This window comes from Perissodus microlepis, chromosome 10 (genome assembly GCF_051167445.1).
Source record: "Perissodus microlepis isolate ML-2025 ecotype Zambia chromosome 10, ASM5116744v1, whole genome shotgun sequence".
Taxonomy (NCBI): domain Eukaryota; kingdom Metazoa; phylum Chordata; class Actinopteri; order Cichliformes; family Cichlidae; genus Perissodus; species Perissodus microlepis.
The window spans coordinates 24,695,693-24,711,227 of record NC_140470.1 but is presented as its reverse complement, the minus strand read 5'-3'; the positions used below and the strand labels follow the sequence as shown (position 1 = coordinate 24,711,227).

The 15,535-nt window shown below is 40.4% G+C and overlaps 2 protein-coding genes across 3 annotated transcripts in view; one reads left to right on the top strand and one right to left on the bottom strand.

Moving 5' to 3' along the window:
- Positions 1–701: 701 nt before the first annotated feature.
- On the bottom strand, positions 702–14,911 carry kctd7 (potassium channel tetramerization domain containing 7). Its single transcript, XM_084940789.1, has 4 exons — positions 14,479–14,911; positions 12,436–12,605; positions 6,751–6,929; positions 702–4,667 (listed from the first exon to the last, which is right to left on the bottom strand). Exons 1-4 carry the CDS (start codon positions 14,782–14,784, stop codon positions 4,291–4,293), a joined length of 1,032 nt encoding a protein of 343 aa, XP_084796915.1. The 5' UTR covers positions 14,785–14,911; the 3' UTR covers positions 702–4,290.
- The window catches only part of LOC146379507 (uncharacterized), a 31,843-nt gene continuing 31,193 nt past the window's right edge, over positions 14,886–15,535 (top strand). The window contains exon 1 of one of the 2 annotated variants that reach the window (XM_084940791.1): positions 14,886–14,975. The gene's annotated coding sequence lies outside the window, so the exon portion shown is untranslated. The remainder of the gene's footprint in view (positions 14,976–15,535) is intronic. The other variant, XM_084940790.1, reaches the window with a different exon arrangement.

The following is a 15,535-nucleotide window of genomic DNA, read 5'->3' as shown; positions in this document are numbered from 1 at the left end:
ATGTATGCCTCGGTGCTCTCCATGGTGCTGAACCTGGATCCTCCGGGTCTCTACTCGCATTGCTGGAAAAATCCAGGCAATAACTCACCATTGCTGGCAGGATTGTGCTGACTTGCTGAAGTAGCATCCAGTGGTTTAATGCGCTTGCCCTCATTCCACTCATCCTGGACATCAATGTCGTGGTAATTTTGGGCTGTTAATAATTTCTGCAGCACAAAAAGGATTTGTTTGACATCACTGGACTGACAAATACTCAGATTAATGAGAAAGTCCAAGGAACTCTGAAGATCTAAGAAGCATAATTGAAGTTATAATTATATAAATATACCTGTATATACCTATATATTTGACATGTCACCATATTGCCAAGGTCTGGAAAAAGACCAAAACTGTCACTGTCCACTGTGATGGACTGAGAGGCCAAGCCAAATGCCTTCTGCAGAAAAGTTTTATGGTCAGATGAGACAAAGACTGAGCTATTTGGTCACAGTGACAAGAGATATGTTTGGAGGAGAGGTGAGGCTTTCAAACATAAGAACACTGTACAAACTGTCAAGCATGGTGGTGTAAACTTCTGAACACAGCTGTGTAAGAACATTAAAAATGTTATTCACTCTTTTATAAATACAATATTTTATTTAACTTTATTCCTACAAATCTTCACCACAGAATGGTCAATAAAACAGGAACAAAGCTGTGGATGCACTTAACAGTTTTAATTTTTACCATAAATAATAAAAATGACACATTAGTCTTTCACAATACAAACAAACTGAAGTCGACAATATAGAACCAGAGCTTCCTGGAAGCTAACAGAAACAGATAAGAAACCATATAAAACACTATAAACAAACACAATGTTGTAAAAACAAAGTTACAAGTAGTGCTCCAGGAAATAATGTAGCATCGCTCCTGCATAATCAATAAAATAAGCATGTTTGCATTTCTTAGTAAGGATAACTGAAGTGAGGCGACACTGAGGTGAAACTTGGAGGTGTCTTTGTTAAACTTTCAAGGTGCTCTGACTTTATAAAGTACAGCAGTGTTAAAAGAGGTGGAAAAATAACAACTGAGGTTGTTAACAAATATTTCTGAATTCTAGACAGCTTCACATCTGCTGCATTAACTACAAATATTCATTAGTGTGCAATAAAACAAACTCCTTCAACCCACACTGTGAATGGCAATATGGATACAGCCCCAGCTTCCTTATAGCTTTAAAAACTCGCAGCTTAATGAAAATATACTCTGTGTAGATTACACCTGAAGCAAGTTAGTCTTAAAATATACACATCTGACTTCAGTTTAATCACAATATACAATATCCACTATAAGGGCATGTGTTCAAATGATGGCTCTGGAAATGTGGTGGGTCGTGAACCCTGACACAGATCAGACCAAAGCTACAGTCAGACTGATAAATCAGGAAATGAATTAATGCATAAACATACATAATGGTACAGTTAGAGCTGGCCTTTAAAGTCGATCTGTGGTTACATCACAGACGTCTTACTTACTTCTTACAGCTTGTCTGCTTAACCACAGCACTGCTGGTGGCTCGGACACAAAGTCATCATAGATATACACCAACGACCTTCAAACTTAAATCACACACTTAGAGTCGAGATTATCAGATTTAAAATGGGGCTGATTTTCTATAAAACCATGGCATTCCTGACCTTCTTTAACTCCTCTGTACATGGTGGATAAAGTCAGCTAATGATTCAAGAAATCTCTGCATGTCCTCAACTGTTTTTAAACTTGGCGGGTAAATTTCTGTGGACCTGAGTAAGTACAGTGCTGAGTTTCAGCTGAGCTAAAATCACGCAGCAACCTTTAGAGCTGAAAAATGAACCAAAAACATTAAGTGGAAAAAAACTGTAGTTCCTCAAGTGGCCACTTGAGGCTGCCTCCAAAAGGCAAAAAGTCCCCATAGACTCCCATTATAAAATACCCACTTTCACAGCATTAATATGTTTACAGGTTGGCACTAACTGTGGATATTTCCCTCCTTCATATCAACTGTACAGGGCGTGGCTTGACCTTCACTAAGTGTATTCACTGAACTTGACCTCTTAAAGGTCTTTGTGTTGTTCTAGAGGCTTTTGGAGCATTTTTAATAGAATTAAATAATCTCTGCTAATCCAAGACCGCGTCTGGGTTTTAGATTTGGTGAGTGAAATTCTGCTATCTTTTAGGTCATCCACACAGGAAACAGTTTCCTCACTGTCTATCGCTTTGTAGCTGATGGGTAATAACAAGGCTTCAGATGCTCCCTGTCACAACTAAATCAATGTTATCCCTCGCTCTCATTGAATGTCAGTGACTTTCTACATTCTTATCCTCTGGGGACGCACCTTAATCGAGTGATATATGTGTCCTAGAAATATAACTACAGGTCGCACAGATGCAGTCACCGATTGCAGACTACTGTAATTGGCGCCTTAACTACCAGCATTTCATCCTACGTTTTTTCCCCAACGTCTTCTTCTGTTGGAAGAGAGAAACTTCATCCCCATACAGTGTTTGGAAGCAAGGCTGCAGAGAAAGCGAGGGGCACCGGGCACAAGTAAAACTGTTGGTGGCATAATTGGGAAAGTGGTGACAGGCTGTTCTCACATGGATGCAGCTGTCGCTGAGGAAGCACTGACAGGTCTGTGCTGGAGTGCAGATAGGTGATCACACTATATGCATAATGTGCCCGAGTGCAATGATGGCTCACTTACTCGCACCTTGGCACAGCACGCAGCAAACAAACTGGACTCACCCTCACCTGGTGTGAGTACACCAGGTGTACTTGTGACTTCATTGGCTGATGTTTCCTAAAACTGTAAGTCTAACAGACAATGCCGCAAGCCATGTAGATTAAATATGAAGCGATCAGCGGTTTACATCGCAGCCGTACTTTCAAATTGATCCATGTTAGGAAACAATGTTTTTTTTCCTTCGGAATCCACCTGCTCGCATGCTACATGTGCACAGCTGATCGTGAAGCACTACTGTTTCTATTTTTCTATGTTTAATACATAATTGTACATATTGGTCTCAGAGTTCCTGCATGACTTAAATGTGCTCCTTTTTAAAGGTAGGTTGATTACGTTAGTCATTTAAAGTGAAGTGAATCTTTCCATCAGGAAATTATATCCATCCATCCGCATGTGTCTAACAGAGTAGATATGCTTCAGCTACACAGGTCGCCTTTCACCCATGCCATTTGTGCATGATGCATAGCATTTCCTTCATCATTTGTTAATAACTCTGAGTATACATGCAATAAGCAATAGGTATGATGTATGCGGCCAAAACATTTCCTGCTTTGACATTTAATTAAATACATTAACTCCAAAAATGACCAAAGTGCAGGTTGGTGCTACGATGGTCAGTGCTGCCACCTGAGAGCAACCTCACGGGGCCTTTTGTGTGACATCTTCATAGGTGTTCCAGTTTCCTGCCACAGTTCAAAGACAAGCTTGTTAACTTAGCTGGTGATTCTAAATTTGCTGTAAGTGTAAATGTGAGCATAAGTCTCTGTTTTATCCCTCTGATCCACTGACTGCCTGTCCAAGGGTACCCCGTCTCTCACTCAATGTTAATGCTGAGACCCTCGGGTGGGTTTCTCAGAGTAAAGCTACTACTCTACATCAAAAGGAGCCAGCTGAGATGGTTCAAGCATTTCACTAGCGCCTCCCAGGTGAGGTGTTTGGGCATGTCCAACAGGCTGGAGGCCCCGGGTCAGACCCAGGACAAATGGAAGAGATTATGTCTCTCGGGTAGCTTGGAAATCTGTGTCCCCAGGAAGCGCTGGAGGAGGTGGCTGGGAGAGAGGTAGGTCTGGGGATGTCTGCTTAGACTGCTAGAAACAGCCTAATTTAATTTGTGGATAGTAACCTATTAATAGGCTGAACAGCAATCTTACTGATCTAACTGAAAGCATCATCTCGTCTTGAAGGCTAATGAGTGTCTCACACGTGCGCACCTGTGGTGATCTATTGCAGCACACCTGCACACCACTGAATCAAGGTAAGAGGTTAAACTAGAGGCCACCAGAGTTAGGGGTGTTATGGTACTCTCTACAGTACTTTTAAGACGCTATAGAAGGTTTTTACCTTGAACAAGAAGGAAAATATAAAACATCTTGGGGAAACTGAATACTTACAGCATGATTTAAAGGGTCACATTTTTAAGACATCAGCACAAAATACTGGCAAAGTCAATACAAAAACCAGTATCGGCTGAGTTAAAAGTGAAACATCCATCCCATTGCTCTTTGGTCCTATCAGCCATGTAGCTTCACCACCATGTGATCTTGAACTCGTAGATGGGCCTCTTGCAGTAGTAATGGTTGATGAGGTGTTTATCACAGACGCCGATGCACTGCTGCTCGGCGGTGATGCCGCGCTCAGCCAGGTCACTGACGATGCAGTGCAACAGGTCATAAACGTCCGCCACCGCCTCCCACGGCCCGAAGGAAACGTCCACCTCGCAATGATGCTCAAAGAGCTTGGCCTCACTGTCCGAGCGCTCGAAGCGCAGAGAGTTAAAAAGAGGGCGTTCGTACGGCGTGATGGGCATCTCCTCCTTGTAGACGCAGATCTTCAGCTTTGCAAACCGCGCCTTTTTCTGCATGGCTCTCAGTTTAGCGATTTCCACGATACGCTCCAGATTGTCTGAAATGAGAACAGAAGCATTTATCTATACACGGGATGGAGCTAGGTAATTAGCTACAGTTTTTTAGAAATAGAAATAGTAACTATTTGTAGTAGTTCATTTCTTTGCACTGTCTCTGTACCTCTTTGGTCCCTTAAGTCTTACTATTCGTGTTTGTCTGGATATTTCCTGTTTCACTTTGAAGGTTAGTTATCTTTTGTGTCCTGCGTTAATTTTGCTTCCTGTCTCCCTCTTCCCCCATTCTTTAATTATTTCCTTATGTGTATTGTTGGGATGATAAACATGTATCATATTGTCCTCTACTTTTTTAAGTAAGTCAATTTAGTGTTCACACGTTTTCATCTGCTGTACGGCTGTATCTGATGTTTCTATAACAACGACTGCTGAGCTGGCTGAACTGAGAGACTGTTGCTTCCTCTGTGATCGGGGTCGTGACCACTGCTTTGCTGTCAGAGGCAGCAAACGCCACAGCAGATGATTTACTCCACATCAGGAGAGTCTTTAATTTTTTGCCATCTTTCATCTTTCTTAAAGTGATTTTAACTCTCTAAGTGAGAGCATTTAGACTCCTCATGGAGGAAAACTGTCGGCACGTCATTTGGTTTTAGTCGTCACTTGGCAACAGCATCTGTGAGCTCTTTTAAGTCGACTAAGGCGAGAACACGAGCATTTTCTCACTACTTAACCTCTTCTTATCGACAAGAAAAAGCTATGAACACCAAAATCACTGTCTGTGTTTGTTTTTGCCATGAAACTGTGCCTTTTTTGATGCTTTTCAATCTAAATAATAATAATCATATACCAATAATAACAGCTGAATGACTATGAATGACTCGCACTTGCACAAAGTAATCTGCAGCCTTTGTGGGTCAGTATGTGCAAAAACTGGCACAAACTGGATGAACTCGTCAAGATGTGCTATAATATTAGCCACCCTTAACGACCTTTAGCATCCTTTATATGATGAGCTTCAGACGATTGCATCAGTGCAAAGGTTTGACTTTCATCAAATTAGCACCACCAGATTCAGATTCTGAATTCTCTCCCTCGTGATTCATGGTAACAGCTTTGTACATTGTACCATGTGTACTGTAAGTGTGTATGTATTGTGTTGGACTATTGCCTACAAAGCAAATGCCTTAAGGGGACATTAAAGTTTTACTCTACTCCCTAACAGTGTAAATATTTCATGTGTTTTTAACAGCGGGCTTTTGTAGGACAGAACATTTATGACGTATTAAGACTCAAGAGTTACCATGACTTCCCCATGGTACACGGTAACTTCAAAATGAATAGTCTTTAGTCTGTAGAGTTTATGGATTTTTATTTTTATATGTATTATTCTAGACACTTCATTTGCTTTTTGTGTGCGCCACAGATAAATAGCTCACTTTATGTGTTTATGAAAGCATGTGTTTTATTAAGTACACAACCAGTCTTGACTCAAATCACTGTCTAATCTAGTTGCTTTCTTCCATTTTTAAATAAATCTGCCCGAGTACAGCCTCCCGCTTCCTTTTCTCTTCCTGTCATATTTTGTATTTATTTTACATCAACCTTAATTCACATCTTATAAATAAACCATTTCCTTGGTATGAGGCCATTCTCGCTTCCATTAATCGAACAACACTTTACACTTCACACAGGATACGCCAAACTCATTATCAGGAGCTGCATCTCGTCAAGTTGTTTCAGCCTTCAGCAAATAAAAATTTCATATTAGACTTGATTCATTTACTTGTTTGTTTTTTTTTACACCCCTATCAGCTTACTTATAACAACCTGAGGGTTTAAATGCTAACGACAGCCAGGTTAATCCAAAGAGCATGGGGTGACTTCAACACAATGAAATAAAACACAACAACACTTTAAATATTGAGGCTCTAAAATGTAATTATTTGGTTCAGAAGTCGCAGAGACCCAAGAGTGTGCTTCCACTGCATATAATTTACACTGTGTGCACATCACACACATTGAAAAGTTAAATGTGTAGCGGTCACAGCATTATTACAGTCTGCAACATCTTTGAAAAGTTTTCTTTCACAAAGGTTGCATGTGTGAAGGACAGACTTCCCCAGATACCTTTGTAGTAGGGCAGCAGATCGAGGAAAGCTTGTCGAACTTTCTCCCCTGTGAGTGGCTGGATGTCCTCCAGGCTGTCCAGCAGCGGGCCGATGGCATAGTACTGAGCCTCTCTGTATACCGCTCTCACTCTGTCACGGTGAGGAAGCTCGCCTTCTCTGAGGAAGTTCAGGATGTCCCTTTGGATGGAAAGGCCATTGATAAACTGATAAAAAGCCTTATTACTAAATCCCAGCAGTCACTGGTTATGTTTGAGCTTTTTCAATATGCAGAGTGTTCTTCCACAGGAAGAAACACTTGATTGAAATAGATTATTGATCACCTTCTGTGCTTTGACACAACTTAAATGGTGTACACAGCTGGCTGTAATTATTCTGTTGTCACTGTTGCCTCTTTTGAAAGCTGAAACTATTGGTTTTTTTTTTAATATTGATTAGCCCTGCTGGGTAAAATCTGTTAAACGATGAATGTACAAAATGGCAAATATTATGCAGAAAAATATTCAATAATCCTTTTCCAATAGCTTGTTGTGCCTGGAGCACTGTGCACAAAGCAGACAATATTAAGGTTACCATGCCTGAAACAGCAAATGAGCATCCTGCTCACATAAACAGCTGTGAAAGCAATGTGTAACCCTCAGCTGAGTCTGGCACATCCTGATGCCATTTTTATTATTTTAAGATCAATTTTTACTAATCAGAGACAAAACATAAAACTCATTTTGTCTGAACACAGCCCTGGCAACTATTTCCTTGCATTCAGGTGACCAGTTCCTGAATATGAGGTCTTCAGGTGTTGGAATAATGTAAAAGGCAGAAAAAAGAAGAAACACAAAATGTTCTTGAATGCCCTTCAGTCAGGACAACACATATCAGAAGAAGATTATTATTGTTATTTGACAGATGTGACACTGACTAATATCATAAACAATGTAAAAGAAGGAGTAGAGGTGGAGGTGGGTTTCAAAGAAGCTTGCAGCACCTCAAGCCAGGCTAATGTAGCTTAAATAGTGTCCCTGTATGAGATTTACCAATAGGTATCCAGTCTAGGAACACGTCAACCTTAATGTCTAATGATGACCTGCTCTGTGCAACTGGTCATTGCTTACAAATGCAGATACATTTAAAAGCTAATACTCTAAATGGTAAACATGATAGCTGAGGGTTGTGAGATTGAATGCAAACACTGAATGCAAACACAGGCTTTGTGTAACCAAGGCCTGCTCAAACACAAGTGGCAAATACAAATAGTAAGAGTGGACTGCAAAGGAAATCAGAAATCTTCCAGTAACAACACTTTTTCCAGAGGACCATACAAAGCAAAAGGGTCACATACTCGACAACTGAAGAAAAATTTGGTTACACTTAAAATAATTGTATACATGTTTAAATTAATCTGCCCTGATCAAACACACTGCATTGACACATAGTTAAAAAGCATTAAAGACTCATGCAGTCACTTATCTTGACTGTCATGGGTCAGTCCCAGCCCCCAGGCCATACTTTGCCCATGTGTGATCTAGGTGGTGATTATCAAACTAAAATAAACCCACTTGGTGTTACTGAGTGATCCTAAAAACCATTGACACCTGACCCAAATCAGACAGATCGTAGCACACCTCTCATCATCACCTGGAGATGCTGAACACAGCATCTTTTCCTCTGGAATAAAACATCGTCCACAATACTCAAATCGTTAACCAGAAACGCCTCCACAGCAGAGGAAAATGATTGTGTGACTGCATCATTACTTTCCTTTCAGCCAGATGTGCCACTGCCGTACCAAGTCAAGAAAATCCTTAGCAATACTGAAATCTTGACAGGAATTTTGAATCTAATTTAAAGTGCTGGAGCGTGTCCTAGTAATCACACACCAGGTGTTGGTCCATTGAGACATACAGCTGTATGTCTCAATACATGCATACATGTTTGTATGCCTTCTTCATATAGTTGTATGTCTTTTCCTTTACTCATCCTGCATAACTCATGTAGATTCACTGAGAGACACTGACTCAGAAAAGTTGGTTTCCTTCTGTTTCTCTGCAGCAGAGCCTGGAGGGCTTGTGAACTTAAGAGGATAAAATGAATGCAGAAAAATACTGGACGACAAGCTGCTGCAGTGCACAAGATAACAGCAGCCTGGAAGAAGATTTATTTTCCAGCGAGACAATAGGAACCAGAGCACAGGATTGGCTAAAAACATCCCAAATGAAAAGGCTCCTTCTGAGCGTGTGCAGCCTGCAGTGCCAGCACCCTCTGAAGTTTTCATTTTATTACTTTATGCAGTTACTGTATGTTCTACCTTTCAAGCTGATCGAGTTATGTTTTTAAATCTTTAATTACACCCCTTCACACATTTCAGCACTGAGCTCAGGTCAACCCACTTCTTACATAAGTCATCTACTCCGTTTGCTCTTGTATTCATATTTAAAGCTTTTCCATTGTAGCAATGGACGGCTCTGGGGATGATAGTGCTGGCGCGCCTTCTTTTACACTGAAATACCTTTGTACATTCAGGATGAAGCCTATTGGTTTCAATGATTCCTGCTTTATTTTACTACTACTGTAAATATGCAAAATAGCTCTAGCTTTAGTATCACGGCAAATTTAAAGTTTGTGTAATCCTTTAAATTCTTGTTCATTATTTGAGGGTTTTATTTTGGTTCTTAGGTTGTTTATTGTTAAATTTAGAAATAACAGAAGTACTTTTATTGTCATACGTGCATGTAAATAAAAACATGGGGTTTATACTGTATGATTAAATTCTTATTTTGCCAAATTCTTTTCACACAGCAGTCATAAAAAGTCATAATAAATAACATAAATTCAAAAATAAGAACTCAAACATTGGAAAGAGAAAGTACAAGTAATGACTATACAAAAAATTAAATGAGTTAAAGAGAAACGTGTTTAAAAAAAACCCGAGTTGTATTTATACTTGTGCAAGTTTGCAAAACAGATCTGTCCAGATTTTTGTGACACTAGATAATAATAACAATAATAGCACAGTAACAGTCAGTCGTGATGAGGTGAAGGAGGGGGAGTACTGACTGTTTTACTCATGAGTCTAATGCTCTTTTTGACTTCGGTTTCAGACTCCTGTAGAAGTGTGAACAGCTGAGGTTGTGGGTGTGTACTGGATCTAATGATGTTCTCGCCCTCCTGGTGGTATAAATTGGATTTTAGATTGGATTTTCATATCTCTTGACCCTTTAGTTCTCCGTTTCGGTTTCTCTCCACTTGAATTCTGGTTGGGTTTTATTTGGTATAATTACTCATGTTAGTTTTCCTAGCTTTCTCCGACCCATCTTCTTCTATATATCTTTTATATTTCAGTATGTCTTGTCTAAGTGTTAGTCACTGACTTCCTGTTTTATTTTGGCAGTCATGTGTCCTTTGTGCTTTGTGTTTAATTTTACTTCCTTTGTCTCATTATCCTTGATTAGTCTCACCTGTGGACCCAGCTGTTCCCTATTCCCCTTTTTAAGTGTCAGTAAAAATTATTTCCGTTATCCTTTGCTCTTTGTCACAGTGTCAGTTGCCCTTCCCTGTGTGTTTTCTTTTTTGGATAATGCTCGTTGCAGTCTTGCTGGGCTTTCCAACTGTAGAATTAAAAATGTGTTTTCTGTTTACTCAGTTTGTCTTGAGATTTAAACTCAAGACAAACAGGTCAACTTGTCGATCAGGTGGTTTTATTAAGGACTCTCCTGGCCACAGCGCTGCCTCTTTACTGCTCACTGTGTGTCAGAGAGGACAGGCTTCAGCTCCACTTAAAACTAGGACAGAGTTACATTCCCAGCTACTGTGTCACTGAGCTTTTTATTACTGCCTGTTTTTCTTTTTTTCCCAAAAAACAGGTTACTTGGACTGAATCTGGGAATAATTCCATTCCCACATGTGCTCCTGCATACATTCACAGTCTGCATGCACTTACTGCCAATGCCAATAACATGCTTGTGCTGTCCTGTACAAAGAGCATCGCCTTCCTGCTGTTCTCCACAACACACAAAAAAAACCCTAGTTATCACGTCAAACTCTTCTTTAATGCAAAAACAGATTACTGACAGCCAGATAAAATACTTACTAACAACTATCACTTGTCCAAAAATGCAGGCAGCTAGCTAACCAATAGGCACCAAAATACTCACCAATCAGGTAGTCTAATTAGGACTCCAGTCGCACAGGCCTAGAGACCAGTTGGTGACCCCAGCCCCTGTGGCAACTATTGATTGCTAAGGAAAATTATGTCTTTCCTGGCCAGCTGGTCCATGGTTGTTAGCAGGTGCTACTGCCTGTAAATTCAATTGTTAAAGCCCCACTCAGGCAGGCTTATAGACCAGTGACTGACCGCCTGGCAACCTCTGGTCACTAGGGAAAATATGTATTCCTTAATTGGTTGGAAAATGGTTGCCTGGGCTTGAGGCCAGTCGGTGGTGAAACTGGCCAAACCAAAAACTTCTTCTGCAGAGACTGTTCACCTTCAAAGTAAAAGCTAAGCCTCACTGCTTTAGCAAACATATTTCAAAAGGGGCAACTTTTACTTTGGCAGGCAAACATTCAAGTTTTCACTTTGCAAGGCATGTTTTCAAGTTTCACTAACGGTCCACCAGTAGTTGGGAAGTGCTTGCAGAGAAGTTGGCATCTTTCAGGCAAACTTTGGGAGACTGCAGCAACCATAACAATCACAAAATTTTTACTGCTTTGCAACAGCTAGCAACCACTCACCAACTAGCTGAAAAATACAAATTTTTCCTTAGCAAACAGAAGCAGCTATCCCCTCAGACATGTTTTATTTTATCTGGAGAATGACTGACATATGTGTGAAACACAGAGTTTACAGATCTCAGAAAAGTCTTGTTAAACTCTGCTGAGGTTGTTTTTTATCAGAGATGTCTAGACAGTAAACTCTCTTTTTTCTTTTTAATTTGCCACATCTTTTCTGTCATGGATTTTTAGTATTTGTGACATTGAGTTTTGGTACTTGTCATCTTCTTATTGTGACCTTTCTAATCTTCACAGTGGTTTCACTGTGTAATCAGTGTGACTCTGTCGGTCTGTTTATGCCCCCATTGCCGTTTCCTGTTTATTGAAAGTGTCACCCTTCATGCTCACTTTGGATTCCAGTTTGTTTCTTCGGATAAATAAAGGTTTTCTTTCTGTTTAATGCATCTTGGTTCCCTCTGCACCACTCATCCATGACATTTTCAGTCCTTTTCCGCTGACTTTGTTCGCAACTTGTCTGCCCTCCATAATCTAAAATGACAGCAATCTAACTAAAGGCCACAGTGTTATGTTGTGACAGAGGGTGCAATTTTCATCCTATCACAAATACAATCTCAGTATGGACATTATATCTTCGGAAATAAGCAACAAATAAGAAAAAGCAGCGGCACAGAAATAGATATGTAAATCAACTTTGAGTGCTAGCAGAAGAGACCAATTTATTTCACAGAATACCTGATTCACCGAGACCTGTCAGAATATAATGAGCTGTCTGCAGCAGCTTGAAAATCTTCAGATCACAGAGCGTGAACCTTTCAGAAACTAAAAGTTTGTCCTCCACTAAGCTGCCTTTTAAAAACTTTGTACTCCCACATATAACCCTCCTCTTCCTCAAACTCATAAGGAGATATCACTGCAGGCAGCAGCACCGATAATGATGGTAATATCTTTGCTTGAATCTCACCCAAAGTAGGCTCCATCCCGATCGATGAAGTAGCGCCCCTCGGCATCGCGTGGGATGTAATGACGGCCGCTAAACATGGCAGCCAGCATGGTGTCCTCATATCGCCGCAGTGTGGACAGGCGAGTGGTGAAGTATGTGCCCCCGACGTTTAGAGAGATGACCTCTGGAAACTTAAAAGGAGAAATACGACAGGTTTAAAATGAAATGCATATTTTACGGTGCATAAAAAGCAAATCATAAGTAGGTTTTAAGATATTTCCAGTGAAATTCACCATGTGCATTTTAAGAGGCTTTAAGAGGCCAAGGTAAATGTGATATTACACCAAAAAAATGTACTGGAACCCATCTGAGATTCCAGTTAAATTTGTTTAGATCTTCTGATAATTTACTGGTCAGCTTCAGTCTCCATCAACAGCTTTACTTTCTAAATCACGTTCTTTCCAGCTGATGAAGATTTATTTTTAAAATGTATGGTGCAGTAAAAATGTCTTTTTAATATGATGATTTCCCTTATGAAGGAAATACAGTTATCCAAACTTGCTTGCCCTGTCTTAAAAAGTAAACCTAATAAGTGGTTGTGCCAGCCTTAGCGGCAAGAACTACAATTAAGTGTTTGTGATAACTGACAGTGAGTCTTTCTGTGGAGGAGTTTTGACCCATTCTTCTTTGGGGTCTCTTCTTCCAGTGTGGCTGTTTTAAATTCAGCCACACTGGAAGGTTTTCCAGCATGAACAGGCTTATTAAGCTCATGCAAAAGCCATTCAGAGGCGCACTTTCTGGTGTTTCAGACCATTGTCCTGCTGTAAGTCAGAGTGCTTTTAACCTTCAGGGCATGAACTGATGGCTGGACATTCTCCCTCAGGATTTAATGGTAGAGAGCAGAATTCATGGTTCCATCAACTACTGACCCTCACTGAGCCAAGTGAGGCCCACGGTTCTTCAGATGTTGTTCTGGGTTCTTTTGTGACCTGCTGGATGAGTTGTTTTTGAAATTTATGGATAATGGCTCTCACTGTGGTTAGTCCCAAAGCCTTAGAATAGGCTTTGTAACCCTTCCCAGAGTGATAGATATCAGTGACTTTGTTTCTCAGCTGTTGTTGACTTTGACGTGTTGCTTTTTGAGATTTTTTTACCTGCTTTGCTTTGTCAGATAGATTTTATTTAAGTGATTTCTTGATTCAACAAGTCTGACAGTGTTTATGCCTGAGTGTGGCTAGTGAAAATGAACTCAGCTTTCCAAAAATGTGATCTATTACAGTTAATTTATGATTTTTGGGAGGAAGTCAATTTCTTTTTCACATAAGACCAGGTTGGTTTGGATAGTTTGAAGTAAATTTAAAAACTGTTAATTTAAAAACTGTATTTTGTATTTACTTGGGTTATCTTTATTTAACATGCAATTTGTTTGATGATCTGAAACTAAAATATTTCTCGGCAGCTTTAAACTACATAAGAGGCAAAGTTAGAGAGGCAAGGCTAAGATGGTATATGCAGCTGAGGCATAGTGGATATACTGGAAAACAGATACAGCATATTTAGCTGCCAGGTGAGAGCAAAGGAGGAAGGCGCGGAGAACATTTATTGATGTAATGAAAGACGAACTGCAGAGGGCTGGTGTGATGAAAGCAAGAACACTCTTTTCACTAAGTGCAATAAGAAAATGAATATTACTTTATTTTCTATTGCACATCAAGAAAATCTTGCTGTGTGAGCAAGTCTCAGCAGCCTGTGGTTAAGATGATTAACCTGCCGTGCCTGTGTTTAGCTCCATCAGTCATGTGACACAACTGCTAGCCAATCATCACAGGATTCAGCAGCTCAACCAGCCTCTGACCTCTGCATAAATATGTATACCCATCAGCACAGTGTTGTTATTTGGTAGTAATAAGGTGGTTATAATTAACGGGAGGTTTATGAGAGTGTACCTGCAGTTGGTGTTTAATGAGTATGAGTTTTATATGAATATGAGTATTTCTTTATGTTAGAAGCTGTGTTGTTTGGTGGCTTGTGCCACTGTTTTTTTTCCATGGAAAAGAGGCCTACCTCCTGTTCCTGGGTGTTCAGCGAGGAGCGGAGTGGCGTGCTCAGAGTCAGGCTCGGCGAAGGGGAGGCCGGCTTTCGGAACTCGTCCTCCACAGAGTCCGAGCTAGACATGGCATCGCCCGGTTTCTCGGTGTCCCCAGCGGCCGAGAATACCACCATCACTCTGGGTAGAGGCAGCGTCCGTCTCTCCTGAATGAAGCGTCTCACCCGCGTAGCGGCGGGCAGCGGGCTGAAGGACAGAGACTGGCGCTCTCTGCTGCTGCAGCCGTCAGAGCCGTTGGAACCGCTCGAGCCATTCTGCTGCATGCGCGCGGCGGGCCAGCTCTCAGCCAGGCAGGTACGACACAAAGCAGAGCTCGCGACTGTTGGTACAGAAAACAACAAGAAGAAGGAGAGGGCAGGAGCGGAGGGTGTGGCCCGAGCAGCTGCCAGTCCGGCTTTCACCGGAGCGAAAGCGGAAGAAGCGGTACCCCGCCTCCGGCGACAGCAACGTGTAGGTAGGAAAAAGATGAAAATTTAATCCCGACGTTAGCAAGCAGCACGGGGACCGTGAGGTTTTTGGAGCGTGCGTACTCTGACGTTCCACGTCGTCATCACGCCAAGAGAGTGAAGTACGCTGAGATTGGAAATGAGCAGTAAACTTATAATGTTGATTGCAGTTTTATTTTTATAAATGTAACTGAAACTATATGTCAAACATTTCTTCAGGAAAAAAATCTATTAAAAATATTTCACATTTTTCTTTAAATATTGTTTTTGAACCTTGGATTTTTTGCCAATTTAATTTTACAAATTTTACTATTTTTTAATTTTAATATTATATTTTATTTATTTATGTTTAATTTTTTTAATTTTATTTTTAAAAGTTGGAAGCCAATTGAAGTTCATCTTTACATGTTGTTTTTGAAGTTTTTTCTTTGAATATTTTATTTATTTTTAGCTAGTTAGTTTTCAAAAAAGAAATGGGATTTAAGGTACTTTCTTTAAAATGTTTTTGTTTTTGTTGTTGTTTTTCACTGACTGACCAGTCAGTATTTAGAAGTAGAATGTGGGGCAG

Excerpts from the sequence above, each read along its gene's own strand:
- kctd7 (XM_084940789.1), bottom strand. The coding sequence starts at position 14,784 with ATGCAGCAGAATGGCTCGAGCGGTTCCAACGGCTCTGACGGCTGCAGC. Across the intron at positions 12,606-14,478 it reads TGAACACCCAGGAACAGGAG|TTTCCAGAGGTCATCTCTCT; the intron begins GTAGGCCTCTTT and ends TCTCCTTTTAAG. Across the intron at positions 6,930-12,435 it reads CGGGATGGAGCCTACTTTGG|GGACATCCTGAACTTCCTCA; the intron begins GTGAGATTCAAG and ends TTCCATCCAAAG.